Source organism: Enoplosus armatus, chromosome 13 (assembly GCF_043641665.1).
Source record: "Enoplosus armatus isolate fEnoArm2 chromosome 13, fEnoArm2.hap1, whole genome shotgun sequence".
In the NCBI taxonomy this organism is placed as follows: Eukaryota; Metazoa; Chordata; class Actinopteri; order Centrarchiformes; family Enoplosidae; genus Enoplosus; species Enoplosus armatus.
In genome coordinates, this window is record NC_092192.1 from 22495624 (window position 1) to 22521309 (window position 25686).

Sequence of the window (25686 nt, forward strand, 5' to 3'; positions counted from 1 at the left end):
ACGGTTTGAAAGAGCAGAATTTACTACTTTGTTCGACCCTTTTATCCACTGATGGTCTGAGGTGAAAGATGTTTGTTAAAGATAGTATTTTGAAAAGTTGGTTTCTGATGATTTATAATTCACTGTATTCACTGCTGTAAAATAATGAGGGTATGTTTGTTTTTTGTGCACTTGGTATCCATGGTGATATATAAGTCACATGACTGATCAGTGGACTGCATATAAGGAAATAACCCCTCTGATAAAAGCAAGAGATTTGGTGAATAGTTTTGGAGTGGGCTGTGTTGTACATTCACTCCCCCCCAAAGGTCTTCTGGTGTTGTTCCCTATTACAAAATATTTTACCCACAAAGCCCTTTAACTGACCAAGCTTGTCCATATCAATAATATTACACTGGAAGTCTTCTAAAACGACGCGTATCTTGTCCCTTTCTCGTTCTCGCAGGTTCATAAACGCTCGCCGGCGTATCCTCCAGCCTATGCTGGACGCCAGCAACCCAGACCCGGCTCCCAAAGCAAAGAAGATGAAGTCCCAGCACCGTCCGACACAGCGCTTCTGGCCCGACTCCATTGTGGCCGGAGTTCTGCAGACGCACAGATCTCAAACGGGAAACAACTCAGACAGTACGCCCGCACTCGCATTTCCAGAAAGAATAGAAAATACAAACACAGCCCCATGTTGTTGCTCCTAAGTTCCTAAATTGTCCATGCCTAATGACTAGGTACCACTATTGGCTCTTTTTCTTTTATTTATGTGAGAGGACGTGAGTCAAAACCCTTGAATAAAATGAGCATTTCTTCCTACGAGAACAATAAGTTGGATCTGAGTGTGTATTTAGAAGTTTTAAAGTATTGGTTAGAGAGTAATAGATAAAGAAATCACGGTAACAGTCACCCAGGGGAAAAGGCCCACCTTGGGTCCCAGGTGTCTGTCCCTGTATTGGGATGTTCTTCTGTCTAGTTTTCACTCTGGAGCTAATTTTTTACCATGTTTGCCTGAAAGCAGATTTTGATAAATACTACCTAGGTGCACAATGGAAAATGCAGAATTCTGACTGATCTGATCTGTTACCGGGTTCATAATTGCGTGCCACCTCCTAACCCCCCCCCCCTCTGTTTCCCTGCCTCCCCTCAGACCCGCTGAGCATGGACAGCCTCCAGTCGCTGTCGTCAGACTCGGCCACCCTGGCCATGCAGCAAGCCATGCTGGGGGCCGACGACTCCATGGACGGCACCGAGGAGGAGGACGAGGAGGAGGAGGAGGAGGAGGAGGAGGAAGGGATGGACGAGGAGGAGGAGGAGGAAGAGGAGGACGGAGAGGAGGAAAACGACAGGGGGAGGCAGATGTCCAGCGTGGGAGGAGGGAGGAGAGATCTGAGCATGGAGCACAGAGAGGAACTGGAGTAGTCGGATCGAGGGAAAGACTATAGGAACTTTGACTTTTGACCTCACACACTCAGCTGGGATGACTCTAATGCTAAGTGACTCTTTGGGAGCATTGAAGGGCATATTAGGTTGTCTCCAAACTCACCAGAGACTCTCCTGCAGAGCCACCGCGGAGTCCAACCAGACACGGCGATCACCATGACAATGACCGCGGAGGACGGATATTAGTTTAACGACGAATATGTGTTGTTGCATTTTAATATAGTATATTCTCATGCAGTGAGCTCTTGAAATATTTGGATAGTAGCACTTTTTTTTTTCTTTTCTTCTTTCTTTTTTTTTTACACTCTAAAACTCTTGTTATTTGTGGAGAGAAATGGCACAGGAAGTTGAAAGGCTGAAAGGATTAATGCCAGTTTTAAAAGAAAAAAAAACAAAAAAAAAAACAAACAAACAAAAAAAAGTAGACGATTCCGTTGGATGCTTTTCAGAGAGCCGTGACATTCTGAGGCTGTTTTTGAATTCAGGTTACAGTGAACTGAAAACGCCGGACAGGAGAATGAGGAGTCCTGAGTGATTGCACATGCATCAAAAGACTAAAAAAAAAAAAAAAAAATCTTTGCACAGTGAGAATAGAAGTTTTGACTGTATGTGTAAAACGACTACTCAATCGAATGTAATCTGCCCAAATATGTTGGCACCACGAAATCACTTACGGAAACACTTCTTTTTTTTTTTTTAAACTTCATTTCACGTTGACCGAAAGTACGCTCAAGTTTTCAAACGGACTGTCTTTTAACTTTACAGCGAACGTGTCATTTCGCTTCCTATAATTAGAGCGAGGAGCCCAAAAAAAAACAACAAAAAAAACAAAAATATAAAATATTTGCTGTCCAAATATCTGCAGAAGTGACTGTACGTGTTGGCTTCCACTGCTGGGACGTCGTCCACGCCTTTTAAAATGACCCATAGCTTCTCAGGTCGAACAACACTCTCAATTCGGCATGCCTCTTCCTCACGATGCGCAACGCTCCACTCATTGCTGCAGCGGACTTTTTTCGAGCATGACTTTTTGAAACTTAGTTGTTTTTTTTTTCCCCCCCTTCTTCTTATCCCATGAGCAAAAAAAATCGTAAAAAAAAAAACTGTAGTAAACTGGTGTATACTGACTGCACATATAGTATGTATATCGGATTTTTCACGTTTGCATTCTGGTGTTGACGGTTTGCATATTTATTCAAATTTATTTTTGTGTGGCTCGCAGAGGGTGGGGCTCAAGGAACAACGCGACAATGACAGCTGCTTATGCATATACTGTAGGATCTTCGCAGACTTTCTGCACACGGCTATTGCATTAGCTGGTGGCCACGCACATACTTGACTTCGACCATCAACTCTTAGAAAAACTGCTTGTGTATTTTTTATTTTTCTTTTGTGACCTTGGGCGGCGCAAAGTGTCCCGCCCCCACATCTCCACGTCGAGAGTTCTCACACAGAGAGGGAGGCAGCCGAGGACAGAGCCAATGTCATTTACATGACGCAACTTTTTTTCAAGGAAGGAGACGATTTTGAGGAAAACGAGAGAGAAAGAGAGAGAGAAAAAACAAAAAAAAAAAAAAAAAAAAACCCTCAGTAGTAAACGTCTCTTTAAATTTTATGTGAAGGATTTTGAAGAAACTGTGAAACAATTTCAGCTCTCTGTTTTGTACAAAAATGGAGTTGCTCGTTTCTAATGTGAAGATGTCTAGAAAAAGAAAAAAAAACATGTTATATTGAATGTTCTGATTGTTCATTGTGAAGTATGTTGCTCATTGATATTCTTTTCCTCGATTGCTTTTTCCTTTTTTCTTTTTTTCTTTTTTCTTTTTTTTAAATGGATCTTCCAGAGCAAGTGACAGACAAATAGGGAATATTTCTATTCATTTGTACTCTTTGTTGTCATAATCTATTGTGTTTCAATAGACCAATTTTAATAATTAAAAACATGGTAAAGGTACCGATGTGAGCGTTTCCGCATGTGTTTGGACTCAGCAAACAAAACCCAGGGCCGCAGATTTCGTTTCCAGTTTGACTCTCTGAGACTATTTGAAGACGAAAAGACACCCTAAGACAATTAATGAGCACTGCTCCCTCCTACACACATCTAAGCCAGGATCACAATAGAGCAAGACTTATGTGTGTGTGTGTGACACTCCCCCCCCCCCCCCCGCCCCGGGCTTAATTGTAACACGTTTCCAGATTACAGAGTTAGCAGTCTAAATATTGGTTTAACTTCCCCCATTTTCCTGTCACATGTGTTGTCTCCCACCCACTGGTTACTGCTCCAGCCTGTGATTTAGCGTGCTGGAAGACGCCCACCCCAAGCACCCCCATAAAAGAACCCAACAGAGCGCTCAACCGCGGGGGTTTCAACTTCTGAAATGTGGATTCTGCTCCCTCTGAGTAATCACTGGTAATCACTCCTGTGGGTGTTTGCCAGCACGAGCCGCACTGTGTTGAGTTTTTTTTAACACGGCATGTACGCTTGCGTTGTTTCCTGCCCCTCTAAAAAAAAAAAAAAAAAAAAAAAAAAGTTCTCGCACGTGGGCGGGAAATCCAAAATTATACGAGTGGATCTGATGGTGTGAGAGTGCGGGCATCGCAGCATTCCTCCCATGATTACTCCACGCAGGACCCCCTGTGCAGCAGAGGAGCCAGCGGCTTACTGTCCGAACGGCAAGAACACGTGGGCTAAACATAATCACCTATCAGCCGCTGCGGTAGGCGTTCCAATTCGTCACGGGGTGGCATCAGCTGCACCAGCGGGGTTCAATTATTTCTTTTGAATGCGACACTTCATGGTCGGCTGAGCTGTATCTATTTTCTTCCACGCGCGTATGTGGAAATGCGATGTACAAGATGGGTCAGGGGTTACCAAAACCTTGCTCGACTGGCCGCGACGCAATGCAGCGACATCAGGCAAAAACCTGTGGAGGCCAAATTAAATACACGCGAGGGCCCATTCCCGGGAGGTCGCTTGAAATGTGACACGAATGCCATATCTTGCTGTTGACCTGGTACTCTTTGGGAACAAAACAGAAGTATCGTGAACGTCGTGACCTGCAAAAGTTCCTGGTGCCTGAAACAAGATGCCCCCAAAACACAGAGCTGCCTCCGGTCTAAGCGCCACCAAACAAGACAAACGGTCACGTATCTATCCAACAACTCCTCATACCGGAGACAAAACGGGCTGTTTTGTCCTTACCTACCGACCCTGTTTCCTCTGATCCTTCTGAAGATTATTGGGTTTTTTTGGCGAACAAAACCATCTCCCGACGTCTGCAGACACTCGGCTTCACGGAGAATTTCAGCATCTTTCAGCTCATTATTTGGGTTCGTACAGCTTTACTTTCGCTAACTGCCCGTGTCCGGCAGACAGAAGAAGTCGCTGGCGAACACAGTGGAGCATTTAGCAGCTAAAGAGCCAGATATTTCCCTCAGGAGTTAAGTGGAAAACAAAACCAAAAAAAAAAACAGAGCTGAAGGAGAGAGAATGTCGGACACAAACACGATGATTTTACACTGATTTTAAAAAGGTGATAACGTGTCAGTCTTAGTGCATACAGCTCGTGTCTGCCGCTGCCACCCGATTTGTCAAACTCAAGCCCTGGATCCGCTTCAGCCGAACATGAAAAGAACCATGACTGTGGATTTTGTCCCCCATCGCTGACACGTGGGTCAGGTTAGAAGGGGGTCGCTTCGCAAGCTGTTTTTCTACTGTTTTCGAACAGATCTTTCAGGCACAAATGACCGATGCTACTCTTTTTCTGGTGGAAAACAACCATCCGTCACACTGAACTCCATTAAAGATGCAGTGCAGCCCAGTGCAGCGGCCAAACGCTAAAATGTTTGACTTGTGCTCCACACTTTCAGATTCAGAAACACCACGGTGGAGTTCTTCCCGTGAATCCACAGAGCTCCTGGACAGTCAGATTCACTCAATCGAATGGATCATCTGTTCACACACACACACACACACACACACACACACAAACACATGTACTGCAAAGGTCACAAACATGACCAGTCCCCGTTGTGTGGTACTGTATCCCAACTAGCAGCAGCTCTGAGGCTGAAGCGCCGGTAAAAATAGTCTCGGAATGACAGAGGCTGAAAAAGCCACTGGCGGTGGTTCGCTTGTTTGAAGTGGGGCCACAGCCACGGTACGGTGCCTCACAGTGCGGACAACCCAGAGAAACACACCCACACACACACACACACACACACACACACACACACACACACACACACACACACACACACACAACTGCGTGGCCCAGTGTTGGGTACTGGAGGTCTGCTGCAGTCAGTGCCATCTGGGCGCCTACATGCTCTCAGATGTCCTCTCTGTAATTAGAGCCAGACCCGGCTCGGCCTGGTCCAGCCCAGATCCAACCTCTCATTTGCTGGGGCCCTCCCTGAATACTTAAAGGAGCTTTCCAACACCGGGCAGGCCCTGAGAAGAACTCTTTGGCTCTGCAAACATATTTTTCTAATAGTGTCTCCGTAGAAAGCTGGAAGACTTAAGGTGAGTTAGTTTCAGCTTTCATCATTTGTTGCAAGACGTTTCCTTGGAATAATGTCAATTGCCTTTCTGATTGAATTTCCTCCTAATTGGAAAAGCGATCCACCTCTCTGGAAGCCTTCTTACCGCAGATTTACTGGCATTTCTGCTTTATCGTATCACACATAGTGACAGGGGAGATAAGATCGGTCACGAGTCGGACTTGTACTCGCAGCACTGAGAGCGCGCCGTATCTTCCCTTCCTACTTGACTGTGTCAAAAAAAATAAAAAATAAACCTATTTCTTATCACCGGGTAGGCGCTCAAAATGTCCATCGCCCAGGCGGCGGCCAAGGCCATGCTATCTGATGCCCTGCTGCAGGACGGCTCCGGGATAAACCGAATCAGCCACCTGGAGCTGGAGCTTCCTCTGGACAAGGTCATCAAGTTCGTGTCCGTCGGCCTGCCGCTGATGCTGGTGTGCATGGCCTTCGCCCGCGAGATCTCCCTGGGTGAGCAGCTACTTTTCCGTTCCTTTCCTTTTTTTTTTTTTTAAACTACGTGAGGACATTTGTTTTTGCATTCCGCTTTGCTTTTGCCCCTAATTACACCCTGCATTCACGAGTGCTTGTTTCTTATTCCGTGGCTGTGTCCTGGCTTCGTGGTCTCTTCTGCGTTTCAACTGCACGTGCGCCGTTCGACCATTTACTCGCTAAGCTACATTTAGCTGAGCATGCGATGTACACACTAAGACACTCATTATTCCACAACACAAGGGTCTAGACGAAAATCGAAACTTTTCGCGCGCCGGAAAAAGAGTTAAAAGTCCCGACAAGTGCGGACGTCTGAGCTCTTTCCCAGCCGTCTTTTATCCGAGCGCTCAGATACACCTCCTCATCCCTTACAGCTTGAAACCAAATATTAAGAGCAGTAACAATGAGGACTGTAATTACACAGCGCTTTCCTTAGCGAAATGAGAGTGCTGCGGAGCAAGAGAGAGAAAACACTTAGCCAACACCTCATCACAAAAAGAAAGACATGAACAGCTGACTCCATTAAGACCTCCTCAGCATAATAGACGGTGGCAATAATGATACGACAACACAGAATTACCGAAAACACCAAATCACAAAGTGGTTCCAGCTCCATTCGTCGGTTCGTTGGCTGGTTCTGCCGTTTCCTTCACCGCCACAAATATGTGTTTTGAATCAAATGCGGTGGTTGCTCGCGTGAAACATGTCCACAACCTGTACGTCCAAAAAAAAAACCCCACACAGCTGACGATCCACAGCATACGTGGCAAGTCTGGAGTCTATTGCTGAGGAGGCCGACTCCCTTGACTTTGAGCTGAGCGCCGTCTCTCCAGAGCTGGTCTGCAATCAGCCTGGTGCTCCTGATGCTAATTGCCATGGGGGATGATTGAGAGCAGCGTTCACTAACGCTGGCACGCTGTAATTACAAGGCGAACCCCCTCTTTCTTTTTTGAGTCAAATGAGAGGATATGTTGATTAACCAGAGGGAGTGGGGGTGTAGAACACGATGTGGTGCCGGGGTACGCGGCTCAACCGATGGATCTTGGCTGCCTATCTGCTGGGTTGTCAGTTTCACAACACTGCTTGATTGCGCTGCTGTCTGGAGTCTGGTTTACTTGCACCTGGTCTCGCAGCCAAGAATTCTTGTACAAAAGCTGATGATCTGCCAGCGTTAATTGGGGAGTGGGAGTAGGAAATAGGAGCAGTGGCAGAAATTTGGGTTCCCTCACTTTGCCAAATGGCTGACAGGGGTGGGGGGGGGGGGGGGGGGGGGGAGAAGATTTCATGAGAAGGCATGGTGCTGTCATTTTTTCTTTTTTGTTTAGGGGGACACACATGCACTCACGAGCAAAGTGGAAAAATAGAGTAAGTAAGCTGCACGGGGGGGGACGCACAGGACCCACCTTAACTTAAACCTAAGCAAAGTACCAATGTAGCTCCTGTCATTACAGCTAGATTCGAGATTTGGAAGAACTCTTGGGAAGCCCTCAGAGACCACATCAGGTGAAGTTATGTTCTGCTGGCTCACTTGGTAACGCGCAAATACACTAATCGCGCTATAAAAGTGTTATTTATCTCACTGATCTGTTTGCGCAACTGGAAGCAGATTATGCGAACTGAAAATCTTTTTCAGGAATGATTTACTGTAACGCTGTTTCATTATGTGGCTGCCAATAATGAGCTGTTTTTGCTCACTTTACAGAACCATCTGCGCCCCCCCACTATTAGCCTCACCATGTTGGCCACCAATATGTGCCATCCCAAATTGGCCCATAGATATTCGAAACGTGGAGTGCATTGTTTTGAAAACTATTTTGAATTGCCGATACTTTTTAAGTCTCAAACCAGATGCGTCACATGCATTTCTTAGATTTCCATCTCCAGTTTTCGTGTATTATTGTTTAATATAGCTCTCTAGTGTCGCTTGTACCATTTTGCTTTCGCCTACAAATTTTTTTAGTTCATTGTCGGCCTGAAAATACAAACTGTAACCTCCTTCTTTCCTTTAAATATCTATACGTGGTCACTTTTACAATGAATGTACTCCATCATAATCTCAGCTGCCGTAATTATATTTTAGGTGTCACTATCAATATGTTCAATTGTGGCTGATTAATTACACGCACACACACGCCTGTGGTATAATTGGACCATGGTTGCCTATAATGAGGTGGACTGGCAGGATGACTCCCATCCTGACAGTAAATTAGTGGCAGTATGTTTCTACTTACAGAAAGCTGGGCAGATGTGGAGGCTGCTTGTTAAAAAAAAAAAAAAATAGAAGCTCCATGTTTCTGTTTTAAGGCTCTGGATTAGGTGGGGCGCACCCTGGGTGTGTTCCCTCCCAGGCTCTCTGTTTAAGGGTGGAGCACCCTTGGGAAATGACAGATGGGTGCGGAGCGCAGATTTAGGTGGTTGGACTGTATGTTGTTATATCAAGGTGAACTAAATATAAGGTGGAGGAAGCCAATTTTGGAATAGAGTCTCGCGGGATGGGGGGGAGGGGGGGGGGGGGGTTTAAATGCCAGGTTGCCATTTGTAAACATATGATTTCTCCACTGAAATGCTGCACCACTGAAAAGAAAAGGGCATGCAGAAGCTCACATGTACATGTCTGGTAGTGGACCTGAACTCTGTGTGTGTGTGTGTGTGTGTGTGTGTGTGTGTGCGCACGTGTCAGATATGCTTGGAGATTGCTTCCAGGCAAATTGATAAAGCGGATCAACGAAGGCTGCAGCAAGTAATTCCCCATGTTAGCAGATAACGTTACACATCGACATTTGTTTATTCTGCAGGGCCTCAGATCAGCTGTTTCCCTCCCAACAACTTCACCATCAAGCAGGCCAGCTACGTAGACTCGTACTGCTGGGACTCTCTCATGCATCACGAGTTTGACAGCGATGGGAACTTTGAGGAGCGCTCGCTCTGGGTGCACAAAGTAAGTTGAGGTTGATTCTGGCTTGACTTGTGATCCCCACTTACAGAGTGGCTGACGACGTTGTTTCCCTCAATGTGACTAACAACAGTGTGCCCCTTTAACAACAAGCAGGACCTCCATAAGTATTCGCGGCCCAGTGCAGTTGGCATTTAAGGCCCAGTCAAAAAAAAAACAAAAAAGAAACGGGAAAGTAGTTCTAAACCAGGACCTGTGGTTGTTCGTTTATACTAATACCAGGCTGCGAAGCCATCATTCATGTGACTCATCTGCTTCTTTCAACTCTCTCCCGCCACTTTGTCTTTTTCTTTCTCTCCATCTGCGCGTCCTCTCTGTCGCCCCTTTTCTCTCCAGATGTTCCCTTACTCGCTCCTGGCCATGGCGGTGTTGATGTACCTGCCGGCTCTGATCTGGCGCCAGCTCGTCATGCCCACGCTGAGCTCTGACCTGCTCTTCATAATCGACGAGCTGGACAACTCGTACAACCGCTCGGTCCGACTGGCCCAGAATATTCTAGACATGCGCCAGAACACTAAGAACCCCCTCACATTCCAGGCTGAGCTGCAAAGGTAAGAGACCAGTGAGTAGTTGAGTACTTGTAGCACGAATTTCCATCGCTCTTTCTGACCGTTTCGAATAAAAAAAAAAATGCTTCCATATCCACGTCTATGTGTTGATTTGCCTCCAAACTAGAATATGCCCGGTTGAATTAAACTTTACTGATTCCCGTAGAGGAATGGGGTCATTACAGACCATCTGCAAGTGAGAAACATTGCTCAAATGTTACAGAAGTGATCTTGTGCTGTCAGTTTGAATCTCTTGATAAACTGGGATGGAATGCGGTTTGATAAAGTGGAAGAGGATAACGCTTTCCTCTCCCTCAGCAACTGCCATTGATACGCCCTTGAGCAAGGCTGACCTCCGACAGCCTCAGCGGAGGACGGCTGTGGTGGGCAGCTCCCTCGTAGCCTAAAGTAGAAGATTGTGGTTGGGTTGGGACGCTCCCAGCTGGGAATGTCTGCAGCTGTGGGAACATGAAAGGGAACATGGTGCTGAGTTTCTCCTCCTTGTCCAATTGCAGGGCCAAGAAGAAGCGATACTTTGAGTACCCTCTACTGGAGAGATACATGCAGTGCAAACAAAGCTCCTACTTCCTGGTCAGCATGCTTTTCTTGCGGGGCTTCCTCCTCCTCACCTTCATGACTGCTGCCTGCCTCTACCTGGCCTACTTCCACCTCTCTGCCTTCCTGCAGGACGAGTTCAGCTGCTTTGTCCGCACGGGCATGCTGCGTGATCAGAACTGGGTTCCAGAACTGGTTCAGTGTAAAATGATTGGCCAGTTGGTTTTCCAGGTGATAAGCGTGGCCAACGGTGCCATCTACGTCCTGTTGGCTCCCATCGTCCTCTTTAGCCTGATCCGGCTCTTCGTTTGGGACACCACCTTCATCTCTGTCTACGAGCTCCTCCCAGCCCTGGACCTCATCAACCGCCGTCGGCTGGGCTGCCCGTTGAACGACCTCAACGTTCTCCTACTCTTTTTGCGGGCCAACGTATCACACCTGAAGTCCTATGGGAAGGTGAGGGCGTTGTGCTCGCTGGCGCCACCGCAGGTGGGCAACACCACCGCAGGGCAGGGCCTGAATGCAATGCTGACCCAGGAGGAAGTGGAAGAGCGTGAGGAGGCTGCAATGGAGCTGGCAGAGGAGGTGGAGGAGGCTAAGGAGGAAGGGAAGCTCAACCTCGTGGACATCATGACTATTCTGGGAGCGGCGCAGGGAAGAGTGGTAAACTGCAGCGAGAAGAGGCCTCTGGTGGAGCAGAATATGAGTCTGGGTACCGTAACACTTATCTACACACTCAAACGTATTCTGCTAGTGGCTATTTTCATCTACATCATTTGGGATGTACAGAAAATTATTAAGTGACCTCCAGTCTACAGATACAGGCTCTGAAAAATGAAATGAAATGCAAGTGCTTTTTTTTTATTTTTATATATATTTATATATATATATATAAGGTAGCATAAGCAGTTCTCACTGAACAGACACTGAATACAGAATAAGGTCAAATCCAAGTGGACCTGAGGAAGAAACATTTGCAACTGTAGGCAGTAACTTCACATAATATTGTTTTCGTCATTGTTTTTCCTCTTTATTGTCTGTAACTGCGCTACTCTTGTTTTTTCCTTTCCGAATCCAAACTGAACAGCCTATATTTCTAAAAGAGTCTTTGAAAAGCCGCTGGCTAAAGTAGAAGAGATAGATTTGTGGTACTTCCTAGCCCTAACTGCCCTCTCTATCTCTTCACAGAGCCAAACCACCAGGGGTACCATGAGTTGAAGGAGACCGCACCATTTAATCATTACTAGGCCTCCTACGGACTGAATCAATGTGATAACAATGGGGGGGGGGGGGGGTCTCTACAGTAGATTTTCAAGAGTACTGTAACCACAAAGACTGTGGACGCCAATCAAGGGTTTCTGACAAAAAAACAAAAACAAAAACAAACTCTTTTAGAATTACAGGGCAAATTGTTCTGGCTGGAAATGTCAGTGTCTTAGTCTCTTAGTTTGGTCTTTGGTCACTTTTTAAGAAGCCAGTGATGGCCAGTAGTGCAAAGGAGAGCGTGCGAGTAAAAGCGGCCGTTGTGGTTGCGAGAACACAAAGCATAAGCGTGAGCAGCGACCACATACCAAAATATAATTTATGCATTTGTGAGAAATAGGAGTTGTGAGCGTATATACAGTATGTATAGCAATCCAGAGACAAAGAAACCATTTCAGTGGCATCTAGAGATCCCAGTGTCAGTCATGAACTTAATAAGGTATAGAATATTGTATTTGTTGTACTTGCTTTCTTTTTTTTTTTTTTTTTGCGTCCTTCTATTGTGATTTAGGCTGCTTTCTCAGCAAATAAAAGGAGTCCTTGTCTTTCTGTGAATTAAAAAAAAAAAAAGTGCATTCTATGTAATTCTAAATAAATTAAGTTTGTGTAATTACTGTGTGTTTCCCTCATCAATATCTATTCCTTTATCAGCAAATGAAAAGACTTTCTGCCTTTCTGTAAATAAAAAAAAAAAAAGTGCATTGTGCAATGTCCCCGAGAATCCATTATTACAGGAAATCCCAGAAGTTTGCAGTTCTGCTGCGGTGGTACGATTTACATTCACGAAGTGGGATTTTTGACAAACAAGCCTCCAAAAAAATGTAATACATCAGAAAACTGAAACTGAACCGTCCATTTAAGGACGGCAGAGAGCCACTCGCCTTTTTAGTGCTTTTATTTTTAGCACGTGCAATTTCAGAGCTGGAGGGCCTTAAGCGCGCCGCCGTTTCTGTGCACAAATGCCAGATACCCGTCGACAGAAGGCAGACATCGAACAGACAAAGCACTCTCATAAAGGTCGTAGCTAATGACGTTAAAAAGGCTTAAAAATGTTATTAGTTGATGTTATTGTGTACAGTTTTTCGTTGCTGTATGACTTGCCTCTGGCACACAGTTGTGTTTACGAGCATGTGCAAGTGTCCTTGTTGAAGTTTTTATACAAAAAGTGCTAATTTTGTAATTTCATTACGGCCATTAGAGTGAGGCATGGAGAGGGGGGGGGGGGGGGGGAAGCAGCCGTATAAATTTCAGCACAGCGATCGGTTGACTGAAGGATTGTTTTTGGTTGCTGAACTGTTAATTAACCAGATGATGCATCCGTATGTCATCCTCCATTATCTGTGCTCTCCAGAGTGACCAAAAGTGGCCATCTGAGAGGGGGGGGGGGGGCTCGCTGGACACAAATTACAGGCCCGCTGCCTCTCTTGCATGAACCAGTCTTGGCAACAAACAAAAAAAGGAAATACATGTGCAGCAAACTGCTCCGCTTGTGTCGCCGCGTGCGACTCTTCTGCCGGATGAGCCCGGACCAACTGCTGCGCGGCAACCGGGAATTACAAAGTAAAGAATGCAATTATTTTGATGTAGTCGAAGACACAAAGGCAGCACTCTCTACGCCCGAGATAATGGTTGGGCTTTCAGTGCTGCTCCCCTCTGAAACTTGAAAGAAAATTAGGATGATTCTTCTCCGTCATCGACAGCAATGCGTGGCAGAGCCCGTCCTCCGTCATCCATCTGGCACAGAGCAAGGAGAAGGCAGACAGGTGGCGATAAGGAATGTTCTCACCTGTGTGTTTTGAATGAGGAGCAAACTCAATTCGGAGCACAACACAAAAAGGCAGACACTCAAGTATCTGCTGCCGTGTTGTTGCTGTTGTTGTTGCATTGGCTGCAGCTGCCTGGCTCGGGCCACTTGAGGGCATCATTGACTCACGCTGAAACCAGGCTGCCTGCATTGTTCTGATCTCTGCAATATATTAATTTTGGGGCTGCATCACAAGTGTGTGTGTGTGTGTGTGTGTGTGTGTGTGTGTGTGTGTGGGGGGTCACTGTTGATATTTATAATTCCTGTAATCAAAACAAAAGAGAGCGCCGTCTCATTCAAATCAGCCTTATCAGGCGTTCACCAGGTCCAGACTCCTCTGCCAGAGTCTGTAAAAGCTTCTGTGCGGCCGCCAATTTCCCGTAGCCAGTAAGTGTGAGGAGTCTGGTGTCGCCGTTGTTGGATCGCTGCCTTTTTGGAATCAAGAAATATTGCTGGCAATCTTCATTGAGTTCAGCTATGTCAGCAGGCTGGACACCAACTACCACTGTTTGCACTCAGTGTTTCCAAAAGAAAAAAACAAAACAAAAAACCAAGAAATGTTGGGCATAAAGCTCGCGCTTTAAAGCAGGATTGGATTGAGTGAAACGAGAGATCAGAGGCGTCCTTAGCTTGCTCTACACTGTCATTCCAGCCTGCCTGGATAATGGTGACGACTCTGTTACAGCCAAACAAGGATGAGGCGATATCGTCACAGGGTTTACGCAACTCTCGCGCAGCTCGCAGCACAGCAGCAGGCTTCCGTGCAGGATCACACTGTCGTGCAGTCTGACAACTCTCCGCGCCGTAGCCCTCAACTCTGCATGACAAATCTACTGGTGGGAATGGATAGAAACAGTGTGCCAATGAAGACACACACACACACACACACAGCCCTGTCTACACCAGGAGAGCCGAGGTGCAGCAGGTGAACGGTTCGAGGTCCGTGGGAATCAGCATCACGGAGGACCTGTCATGGACCTCACACATCTCCGGGGTGGTAAAGAAAGCTCGGAGACGGCTGCATTTCTTCAGGAAACTTAAGATGCCAAGTTCTTGTTGACTCTTTTAGAGGGTTGGGACAGAAAGCATCCCGACTGGAAGCCTAAACAGGCACGGGATGTTGCACCACCCTCATTCCCACTCCCATCTCAAGCTCCGCACTGCAACTCATAACATCGCACGTAATATAACTGTGTGTCTTCCTCTTTTATTTCTTTCTTTAGCGCTACTTTTCTATACTTTTGTTCAGTTGTTTTATTCTATTCTCACTCATATCCTCAAGCGTCTGGATATTTGTTTGCCTATTTGTTGGAATGCCATTCGGAAGGTCAGCTGCCTACAGATCAGATTCTCCGGGTATTTAAAGCGGGTTTAAAGAGGCGACGGCATGCGAAACGGGAGCTGTGTGGCAAACTGTTAAGCACAGTTGAGGTGACCTCCAGTTCATGACACAATTGATCTTCTGCAGCTCACCCCTTTGTTCAGATGAAGACCGAACCTTAAATTAAAAGTGATGGCTGCACTGAGCAGAAAACACACACACACACACACACGCAGAGAGAGGCAGTTTGTGTTATCGCCACAGCTAATAGAGGAAAAGCCTGTCAGGAAAGGATGCGATTATAGCGAGAAATCGATTGAAATTCAAACAAAAGACACATTTCTTAAGCTGATTAGCCTACCTAAAATATTTCCAACATTTACCAAAAGCCAACCACAAAATTCGCACTTTAAGCGGTCACTGCTTCGGTGCTTCGACACAGCACCTTCGATTATGCAGTGACTCGCTGTAGACTGTTGGCTAATTAGAAAAGCTTGTACAAAAAGGGGGACGAAAATGTGCTGTAGTCCTCATTGACCCCTCTCAGCATGGAGAGCTCTTCATCATCAGAGGGCGGAAATAAATGTTCACTCTACATTTGACTCACAGGCTTCCTTTTAAGCACGCTCCCCTACCTCTGAGTGACTAATCTGCATGTCTTTTCCTTGGGTTTTTTCCCCCCGTTCGTCAAGGTCAAACTGAGTGACCTTCTTTGTCTTGGTTTCGCCACGTCGGAGTTGCAATACTGGACTTTCGGTGGACAGATTCGCAACTCAAAATGAATGCTAGTGTTGACCCGTGTCTGCTGAACGCGCAAGCAGGCAACTTTACAGAAAGCTGAAACCCACGACGTCGCTTCTGAGCTACCCGTCTTTAAATGGTTTCAGGGCTCACCATCCGTAAAAGAAACAGTGTAAAATCCTTCGTTATGCTGATAAAGTTAAACAACAACTCATTTGTTGGCGTTCAAAAAGAGCTACAGCTTCCATGTTTATGATGGCCACACTCCCTTATATTTTTTCCACTAAACATACCTATGAAAAAGACAATTATATGACCTTTTCATCAATTTTAAAATGATCATAAATTCTCAGATGCTATTTAACATCTAGAAATGAATAAGTGCAGCGTAAAATACAACGTGTTCCCATGGACAAAGCCGCAGAATGCTGCCTTACACGAACCTTCTGTGCAACTGTAACTGCATTTACGGAGTCTGACCTCCAATGCGACTCCAGTCCACCCTTTCGCTCTGGCAAGCTGCTTACCTCAGGTGTCAAAGTCAAGAACAGCTGTCAGCAGGTAAGGATGTGGGATGACACAGAGGGGGGGGAGAAAAAAAAAGGGAGGGGGGGCTGACATTGTATTTCAGTCAGTGCTGTCAACTCCTGGCACTGATAATGTCCTGACGGGCGCAGTTATATCGGCGTCTCTACTCCACTTCTGCAGAACATCGAGCGAGTGCTCCAGTGTCGTTTCAGCTTATGTACTCATCCACACCACATGCTCCGAAAATAATAAGCTGGCTGTTTGAGGAAAGAACAGACATCCCATTACTGAGTGTAAGTGCTGAGACAAAGACGCACACAACGGCAGAAACTACTCCGTCACTGATGTCATTTGCGTGTTGCTGCTGCATTGTTTTGGCGGTGTGATGATTATGCAACATCAATCTTGCCTCATTTGTGTTTTGTTTTTTTTGTTCGTTTGTTCTATTGAGACATCGAGACATCTGCACAAAATGCGGTTTAAGCCGAGAAGCGCTTAAAGAGCTCAAACTTCTTGCCAACACACAGCAACTCTCCGACTCCCTGTTGCGCTCAAACCCCATTCATTCCCATCACTCGTCTTTTAACTTGAGCAGGTCCTTTTGGACCCTGCAAACAATATTTGATATATTTGGAATCGAGTCCACGTCTGCTAGTTTCGTAATTATGGCGAGAAAAATGGTCCCGCGTTCAGATGACTCCCAAAATCCAATGAATCGGTCCAATCTGTCCTCCAGACTTCATTGGAAATCTGCTCTTGACATTTCCTGCCAATAGACAGACCAACAAACTAACTGATGGCTGAAAACATAACCCTCTTGGCAGCAGTAATACAAATGATCTGATATTATACTTGTTAGTAATTCACATTTCACCCACCGCACGCACAAACGCGGATCAGCCCCTTGTGTCAGTCTGCAGTAATTGCAATCAGTCAGTAAAAGTCCCTACTCATGACCGCCGCCTCCTTCACTACCTTGATATTATGGTATGTGCCGTCTCCTAAGGCTAAGTACAAAGTTTGGTGTTGAAAGATGGAAGAAAAAAAATGAAATGCCTTCAGGGAAAAGCTGATGAAAACATCCCAGACACCACTTGGTGTACGTTGATGGAACTTGAGACAGATTTGTAGTGCAAGGACAGGTGGTGTGTGCCAAATTTCATATAATTCATATTAACGCTTGTATAAATGTATCACACACACACACACACAGATCAAGAATGTGCCAGGCTTCAAAATCTCTGGAAAAGAGACACAACAGAACACATCACGGTAACATTTCAAAAGAGTTTTTTTTGGTTTTTTGGGTTTTTTTTACACACCGGTGGTGCAAGTGCTCCTGCTGAATCAGGTACATGCAGCTCCTCACGAGCAGGGGAACGTGTCAGATCCGTTCAGTTTGATGACAGAGGATTTTCAAAGGCCCAAACTCATCAGCATGAGCGGAACAGTGAAAACAGTTTGACCTCTGCCTTGTAGCAGCAAATGCAATTAGTTGTGGTGTCCAGAAGCATCAGTAGGAAAGAGCATAACCAATTTATCAGACAACTCCCGCTGCACAGTGAACTCACTGAAAACACAGTAAAACAGTCACACCACCAGTTTTACTGTCATATATTCATTTCATTTCTTTTTTTTTTTTTTTACTGTTATTCTTGTATTCCTCCTTCACTTTGTTCTTAAGAGGGCCACTGGCAGACTTCTGATCAGCCAGTAGGATAATGTGGCGAGTTCATAGGGAAACAGTTGGTGATACTTTAGTGTGTTTAGTGCGTGAGCTACGGAAGCTTATGAGCTCTTGGCAACTTAGCCAAAGTCAAAAACAAGAACTTCACTCTGCTCGGGGCTCCAGGCTGCAGGGATGATGCGTTTCTGTAGGCTAACCCTGAGTCCAGACTTGACAGAAGAGGGCGCTCAACGTGGCATAGAGTCTCACACGGACATGATATTTAAGAAACTGGAACTTAAAGCGCAGTTACCAGTTCTGCTTGAGGACTCACATGTCAGTGCCACCAGCCTTTCACCTACACTTTTAAGTGCCACAAAAGCACTGAAACAAAGGCTCAAATGTTCCCCAGAGACAGTTTTATTAACTCGACTGCATGGATAGCCAAGAAGCTCTGCAAATTTCAAATGAATGAGTGACCAAATCCTCTGAAAAGTTGCTTCTGGCCCTCAAGCAGCTGAACTCTCAAGACAGGCCATACAAAATTGGAATTTTCTAAGGCTGCTGCCTCTCACAATTGGCGGCAGAATGAAAGATACGGCGGATGATGTGTGGCAGTTGACTCTGCGGATGAAAGACACTGTGGACATGATATGCGCTCAGAAAATCTCTGTGCCACAGGTTGCATGTCTTGATGAAAGCGTCATTATTGACTTCATTATCCAGCCCTGATTCTGTATCCCTTTGATGAGACGATGGACAAGGCACAGTTATTTCAAGAGACGTGCAAGAAATATGAAGAAAGAACCTCCGCCTCACTCTGAAAGACATCTGATATAGCAGGCTTGTCTTTCAGCAGGACCGATGGGTCAAGCGGTCTTGCTTGTCAAAGGCAGTTCTCCATTTCACTCAGTACTATACGGTAAAGCCATTCAATTTACAGTCAGACAATTTGGCTTCACTGAGACCAACACAAAGGCCACAGAACAACAACATCCAACAAGACAGGACAATTCCTTGTCACAGGGATCATCGACTCTGGAGTTTGATAAACTACTGCTAATTTTTTGCTAAGAATGACACTGTTCATTTTCTGGTATCGAGGTACTGAGCAGAATTCCCTCAGTACTATCTGTATTCAATTAGAAAAGACAATGAAAAGGTACAGTGCCTGAACATCAGTGGCTTGATTGATTTCTGTCCACAGCCATCTTACATGCAGGATGGATACCAAATGGTTCCATTGAAACGCATGTCTTGGCCTGTCACACTGGTGTTAACTGAGCTTTATTTGAACCTCAGAAATGGACAATGCAGAGCAAAGCAACATGAGCAATGCCATGACTAAGGTGTCGCCAGAACCTCAAGCCTCAATTCTATTTCAGAGGAGACACTACAATTGTTGGGGGCGATAGGGACTTTCACTTCAGCTGATCTGCTTTCAGTACTGAGACCTATTTAAGCGAGAAAACGGGTGGCTGCCAAGGAACAATCCAGTGAGTATGTTTCAGCAAAATGCATTTTTAAGTATAATCAAGGATAAAACATCATTCAATACATTCTATTCATTACGTTATTTTAGTTTTACAGCACAGAGCACTGAAATCCACAGCCAGACAGCTTCCAGGTTCCATGGAAGAAGTTTATTTAAGCCTTGATGCAGTGTTTGCAGAGGGAGAAAAGGCCATGCCCAAGTATACAGAGAGAAATGATCTGGATTGTTGTTTCTGAGATGATGAATGCCTGTGCTTCTCCCAGCAAACAAGCCTCCGCAGAAGTTGCCAAAAAATGGTTGCCAACTATCTGCAAGATCTCACAGAAGGGGATGTGGTGGGGCCAGGATATCACTCACTGGTCAAGCAGTTACAAGCCCCGAACTGAAAGAGGGAAGCGGTCTTCAGCACCAAGCATAATGAAGCGCAAACGGGGGTCAGATGAGTATGACACAGGGGAAATTCCAGCCGAACAAAGGGCAGCTGTTCAGGACACATATGGAGAGAAAAAAAGACAAAATGAAGGTTCTCAGTGAACAGACTAACTTCAGGTACAGACTCCTATTAGGCGCGCCTACTACTCCCAGCGTAAAGAGATGAACAAGGGAACAGATCTGCAGTCCCTCATGGAGGACTGGCCTTTCTGGTTCCAAGAGATTGGCATGAGAGTCCGCCTCCAAGAGCTCAGTAAAAGAGACTTTCCATTTGTACAGCCAAGACCAAACAAGTTTTGCAGGCTGTCACAAAGCTGAGAATTCTGAGACGACAGTTTGAGGGTCAAGGATATGGTGCAACGCATCATTGTATGTGGTGAGTTGATATTTAGTTTTACTGAAGGAGCCTAAGCTAATGTAAGGAAATATTACATGAAATGCACTGTCATGTCTTAAATTGCTAGTTCGACACATTTTATCAGCTCAAAACGGTGTTGTTTGCTGATCCAGATCCACTTCATTCATTTTGAAGAAGAACAATCCCGGTGAAGCACTCGTTCTCACCACAGGGAAGAAGCTGACAGGTCAAACTTGGAGGGTCTTACACTCATATGCATGGATGGGGAAGAACCTCAAGTAGCACTTTTTGAGACCACTTTTGGATGGTAATGGCTGGTGTGCTGTTATTTTTCTACCTGTATCTTCTTTGTAGGAACCCCCTGCTATGCCTCAGGGCAGTTCATGCTGAGTGTAGACGGCAAAGTAGTGACTGACCAAATCCCTGCCTTCATCTCTGCCATCTGTTTGATGTTTGGAAGCTATTACTGCCTCAGTATCCACTACCCCATGGATCTGGATTCCACACTTGAGTTCCTTCAGAGGTAAAGATTTTTTTCCCCCCTTTAGAACAAACCACTGCATACAATGGTTGATTATGAATTCTTGTGCTCACAAAGGTGTTTCTTCGTCATCAATTAACTTAACCAAGTGAACTGTTAAGATTTAACTCTTATACAGCACCAGCTGTACGGAACAGTATACACTTTACTGTGCCTTAACTGTTAACCACTGACATTCAGGACAGTATTCTTTAATGTTTTCAGTTAGCTTTAGTGTTTTAATAAGCAGCTTTTTTTTTGGTTCTGTTACGATACAGTGCAACGTCATAAGACAAAACACCCTCAACGATGTCATGTCCCAGAGAAAAGTGGCAAACCTGGCAGCACACAAGTGTTTCAAACAATTGAATACTGACTTGAACTTTACTCCTTCCCCAACTGGTGTATCTCTCAATTCTGGAGGCAACCAACAGCAGAATTCTAGCTCTCGATGGTGCGCTCTGGTCCGCACAGATTTGGATCACAGGTTATTAGGCAGTACCTACAGAAACATTGTGAGCGACTGAAATTTTCAGAGATGCACCACCAATGCAATGTAAGCCCAAATGATCTCCGGCGGTGCAATACAAGGTTCCTTTGACTACTGTTTCCATCTGATAGTACAATCCTGTTGTCCTCCAATTCCTTCAAGTCTGCGAGTAATTCAGAGAACACCTTAGCATGCCTGAATTCTTTGAAATCTTTACTCTCTGCACAATCAAACAAGTGAAATGTAGACTGTACGTGAAGTGGCAAATAAGCAACAGATACAGCTAATGCTTTATATCTCGGTTCTCAGTTCTCCACATAGTTGAAATTTGTTTTGAAAGACTGAGCTCTTTAACTTTGCTGATGTCCTTTTTAGCGGTGAAGTAAGTACATGTCAATATTCAATTTCAAGTAGAATAAACGTTTATTTCCACATCACCATCATCTGTGCCTGTCTCTTCACCTGCCTCATGCACTTGAGGGCCAAAGTCATCTGATCCAGTTGGAACAGCTGATGACTGAGAAGCAGATGATATGTATAAGTCACTGACACTGCTGTCTGCAAAATCTCTGTGTTTCCATGACATGTGGGCGGCAAATGAAGATTTGACCTTGAAAACATTTGTACATCTCACTGCACGCCCCTATCTTGACACTGGTGTTCACATAACACCATTATGCATTTGAAGGCCCCATATTGAAAGTGAGATGTCCGTGTCTTGTTTGATTATAAAGCAGCTCGAGGTGCTTTATAAATACCGTGGAAGTATCAAAACTCTCAGTCCACAGAGAAATGCACTCAGCCCGTATTCAGACACTGTGCCTTTAAACCTTCCGGTAAGGTTGTGATGTCACAGCTATACGCACTCAGCCACGCCCCCAGCAGGTCATCTGCTCCAGGCACAGCACCACCCACCAAGTACAGGGACCCCCCCCCCCCCCCCATCCACCCACTAACTTTCAGTCCATCTTAGTCTGTACACCTAGTAACCACCTACAAACACTATTGCAACCACCAAGATCACCTTGGCAACTACCTATTATCACCCAAGCAACCACCAAGAACACCCGAGTAACCACCCAGCAACACCACACCACCTAGAAACACATTAGCAACCACGTACAGACGTACCACAGTACATCCTAACAATCACCTAGAAACACCCTGGCAGCCACCAAGTACATGCTAGCAACCACCCAGTAGGCTACAGCAGCCACCCTGGCAACCACCAAGTACATGCTAGCAACCACCCAGTAGGCTACAGCAGCCACCCAGAACACCCTAGTAATCACCTAACACCACCATAGCAGTCTCACACAGCAAATGAAAAGGACAGTGAATTATATTTAACATATATGTTTCACCTTGAAATCAATCATTATTTGAACGATTAAAATCTTGTTTCTGCAGTAATGAAGGTATTTGGTTTTTGCTGAATGGGGAAAGATTTTGAACTGTAAATTCAAATGTACACAACAGCAAAATCTGTAATTTGGGCAGAATAAAACAGAATAATAATTACTCGCTTGTGACATTATGGTATTTTCCCCATTCATTTTATATTTTCACACTAAAATTGTGTGTTTACTACATATGTTTTATACATATAATTTATGTGCTGTTTCTTGATTTAGGGTAATTCAATGTACAGTGCATCCGGAAAGTATTCACAGCGCTTCACTTTTTCCACATTTTGTTATGTTGCAGCCTTATACCAAAATGGATTAAATTCATTTTTTTCCTCAAAATTCTACACACAACACCCCATAATGACAACGTGAAAAAGGTTTTTTTGAGATTTTTGCAAATTTATTAAAAATAAAAAACCTGAGAAATCACATGTACATAAGTATTCACAGCCTTTGCTCAATACTTTGTTGATGCACCTTTGGCAGCAATTACAACCTCAAGTCTTTTTGAATATGATGCCACAAGCTTGGCACACCTATCTTTGGGCAGTTTCACCCATTCCTCTTTGCAGCACCTCTCAAGCTCCATCAGGTTGGATGGGAAGCGTCGGTGCACAGCCATTTTCAGATCTCTCCAGAGATGTTCAATCGGATTCAAGTCTGGGCTCTGGCTGGGCCACTCAAGGACATTCACAGAGTTGTCCTGAAGCCACTCCTTTGATATCTTGGCTGTGTGCTTAGGGTCGTTGTCCTGCTGAAAGATAAACCGTCGCCCCAGTCTGAGGTCAAGAGCGCTCTGGAGCAGGTTTTCATCCAGGATGTCTCTGTACTTTGCTGCATTCATCTTTCCCTCTATCCTGACTAGTCTCCCAGTTCCTGCCGCTGAAAAACATCCCCACAGCATGAAGCTGCCACCACCATGCTTCACTGTAGGGATGGTATTGGCCTGGTGATGAGCGGTGCCTGGTTTCCTCCAAACGTGACGCCTGGCATTCACACCAAAGAGTTCAATCTTTGTCTCATCAGACCAGAGAATTTTGTTTCTCATGGTCTGAGAGTCCTTCAGGTGCCTTTTGGCAAACTCCAGGCGGGCTGCTATGTGCCTTTTACTAAGGAGTGGCTTCCGTCTGGCCACTCTACCATACAGGCCTGATTGGTGGATTGCTGCAGAGATGGTTGTCCTTCTGGAAGGTTCTCCTCTCTCCACAGAGGAACTCTGGAGCTCTGACAGAGTGACCATCGGGTTCTTGGTCACCTCCCTGACTAAGGCCCTTCTCCCCCGATTACTCAGTTTAGATGGCCGGCCAGCTCTAGGAAGAGTCCTGGTGGTTCCGAACTTCTTCCACTTACGGATGATGGAGGCCACTGTGCTCATTGGGACCTTCAAAGCAGCAGAAATCTTTCTGTAACCTTCCCCAGATTTGTGCCTCGAGACAATCCTGTCTCGGAGGTCTACAGACAATTCCTTTGACTTCATGCTTGGTTTGTGCTCTGACATGCACTGTCAACTGTGGGACCTTATATAGACAGGTGTGTGCCTTTCCAAATCATGTCCAATCAACTGAATTTACCACAGGTGGACTCCAATTAAGCTGCAGAAACATCTCAAGGATGATCAGTGGAAACAGGATGCACCTGAGCTCAATTTTGAGCTTCATGGCAAAGGCTGTGAATACTTATGTACATGTGATTTCTTAGTTTTTTATTTTTAATAAATTTGCAAAAATTTCAAAAAAACTTTTTTCACATTGTCATTATGGGGTGTTGTATGTAGAATTTTGAGGAAAAAAATTTATTTAATCCATTTTGGAATAAGGGTGTAACATAACAAAATGTGGAAAAAGTGAAGCGCCGTGAATACTTTCCGGATGCACTGTATCTACTATGGCGATATACTTTTTGGGATTTTACTGTTGCTATTTGATGGGGTTTTTTTTTTACCATCATTTCTATAAACATTTTTTTTACAGTGGTGAGTCTTATTAGTTTATGTCTGCTTTTCAATTAATTGTTTCAAAAATCTTAAGACAGGTCGGCGTCGCTAATAAATATTTGTTCACATTACTGCAAGTGTTGTTGTTTCCCAATTCCCAAATTGCTGAATTCTCCTGGCATCTAGTTTCAGTGTTTCCCATGCACAATGGCAAACCCCATCAACATATTGTGGACATAGCAGACGGCCAAATGATGCCTGGTAGATTTAGCTTCAAGGCCTTAGTTGTGCTGGAAGTTCAAGTCGTTTTCCTTGTAACTGAAAATGACTGCAAGACTAGGAAGTCCTAGGGGGGGTTGCTATTCAGTTTTTTTTTTTTTTGCACAGAAAGATAAGGCATTTTCCAGTTTGGATTTTCATGTCCTCCCAAAAGGGAGGTTCACATGAAAAGCTCTCAGAACCTGTTCATTTTCTCTTGCAGGTGCACAGTTGTCATTTAAATGAGGTGGGCTGCAGAAATCAGCTTGGTTCCTGTACTGACTGGAGAGGGGGGGGGGGGGGGGGGGGGCAGATGTGGTGCTAGTTGCGTGTCGCCTCCATACAATAGATACCGTGGCAGGCTGCCTGATGCGGCTGAGTGAAAGCTCCATGTTGACTGATGGCTAGTTTAAGAGAGAGACAAATGGAAGTAGGGAGAGACAGGAAGACTGATATAAATGTGCAGCGTTGGCCCATCTGCATCTATTTCATCTGTCAACAGTCCTGATGCATCACACGCCCAGAGAGGTGTGTGTGTGTGTGTGTGTGTGTGTGTGTGTGTGTTCATACAGGCGTGTGCATGTGTTTTGTAAGGCAGTAGACAGACAGCTGCCCTGAAGTACGCATTCATGTGCTCTGATTGATGTCCTTGTATCCATAAACACGTATATTAGTACATCAGTGGGACAAATAGCCATTAAAGGCTTCAGAGACGCTGTATGTTGAGCATGTGGAAGATTTTCAAGAGCACTTGGGAACGTACAGTATGATTTAAAAGGTGACGGTAATGGCATTTATTTTAAAAAGTCAATGTGACTCACCAGTTTGTTTTTTTTTGTTTTTTTTTTGCCTTTTTCAGCCGTGACTGACTTCAAATAGCGGACTTTTTAAGGGGAATATATATCAGCCACATAAAAGGTTTTACCATATCTAGGTGCTCAAGGTGAACC

The 25686-nt window shown here is 45.1% G+C and overlaps 2 protein-coding genes across 4 annotated transcripts in view; both read left to right on the forward strand.

The window, feature by feature from the left end:
* The window catches only part of LOC139295171 (homeobox protein PKNOX2-like), a 30757-nt gene extending 29350 nt beyond the window's left edge, over nucleotides 1-1407 (forward strand). For both annotated transcript variants that reach the window (XM_070917297.1, XM_070917294.1), the window contains 2 exons: nucleotides 446-624; nucleotides 1136-1407. In XM_070917297.1, the coding sequence (XP_070773398.1) occupies nucleotides 446-624; nucleotides 1136-1407 (451 nt within the window). The remainder of the gene's footprint in view (nucleotides 1-445; nucleotides 625-1135) is intronic.
* Nucleotides 1408-6257: 4850 nt separating this feature from the next.
* Nucleotides 6258-11765, forward strand: LOC139295172 (pannexin-3-like). Of its 2 annotated transcripts, XM_070917299.1 has the most exons (5): nucleotides 6258-6441; nucleotides 9258-9400; nucleotides 9752-9966; nucleotides 10479-11230; nucleotides 11707-11765. In XM_070917299.1, exons 1-5 carry the CDS (start codon nucleotides 6258-6260, stop codon nucleotides 11763-11765), a joined length of 1353 nt encoding a protein of 450 aa, XP_070773400.1. The 2 variants fall into 2 exon arrangements, with proteins under 2 accessions (XP_070773400.1, XP_070773399.1); XM_070917298.1 differs by lacking the exon at nucleotides 11707-11765 and having other exon boundaries at nucleotides 10479-11322.
* Nucleotides 11766-25686: the final 13921 nt, after the last annotated feature.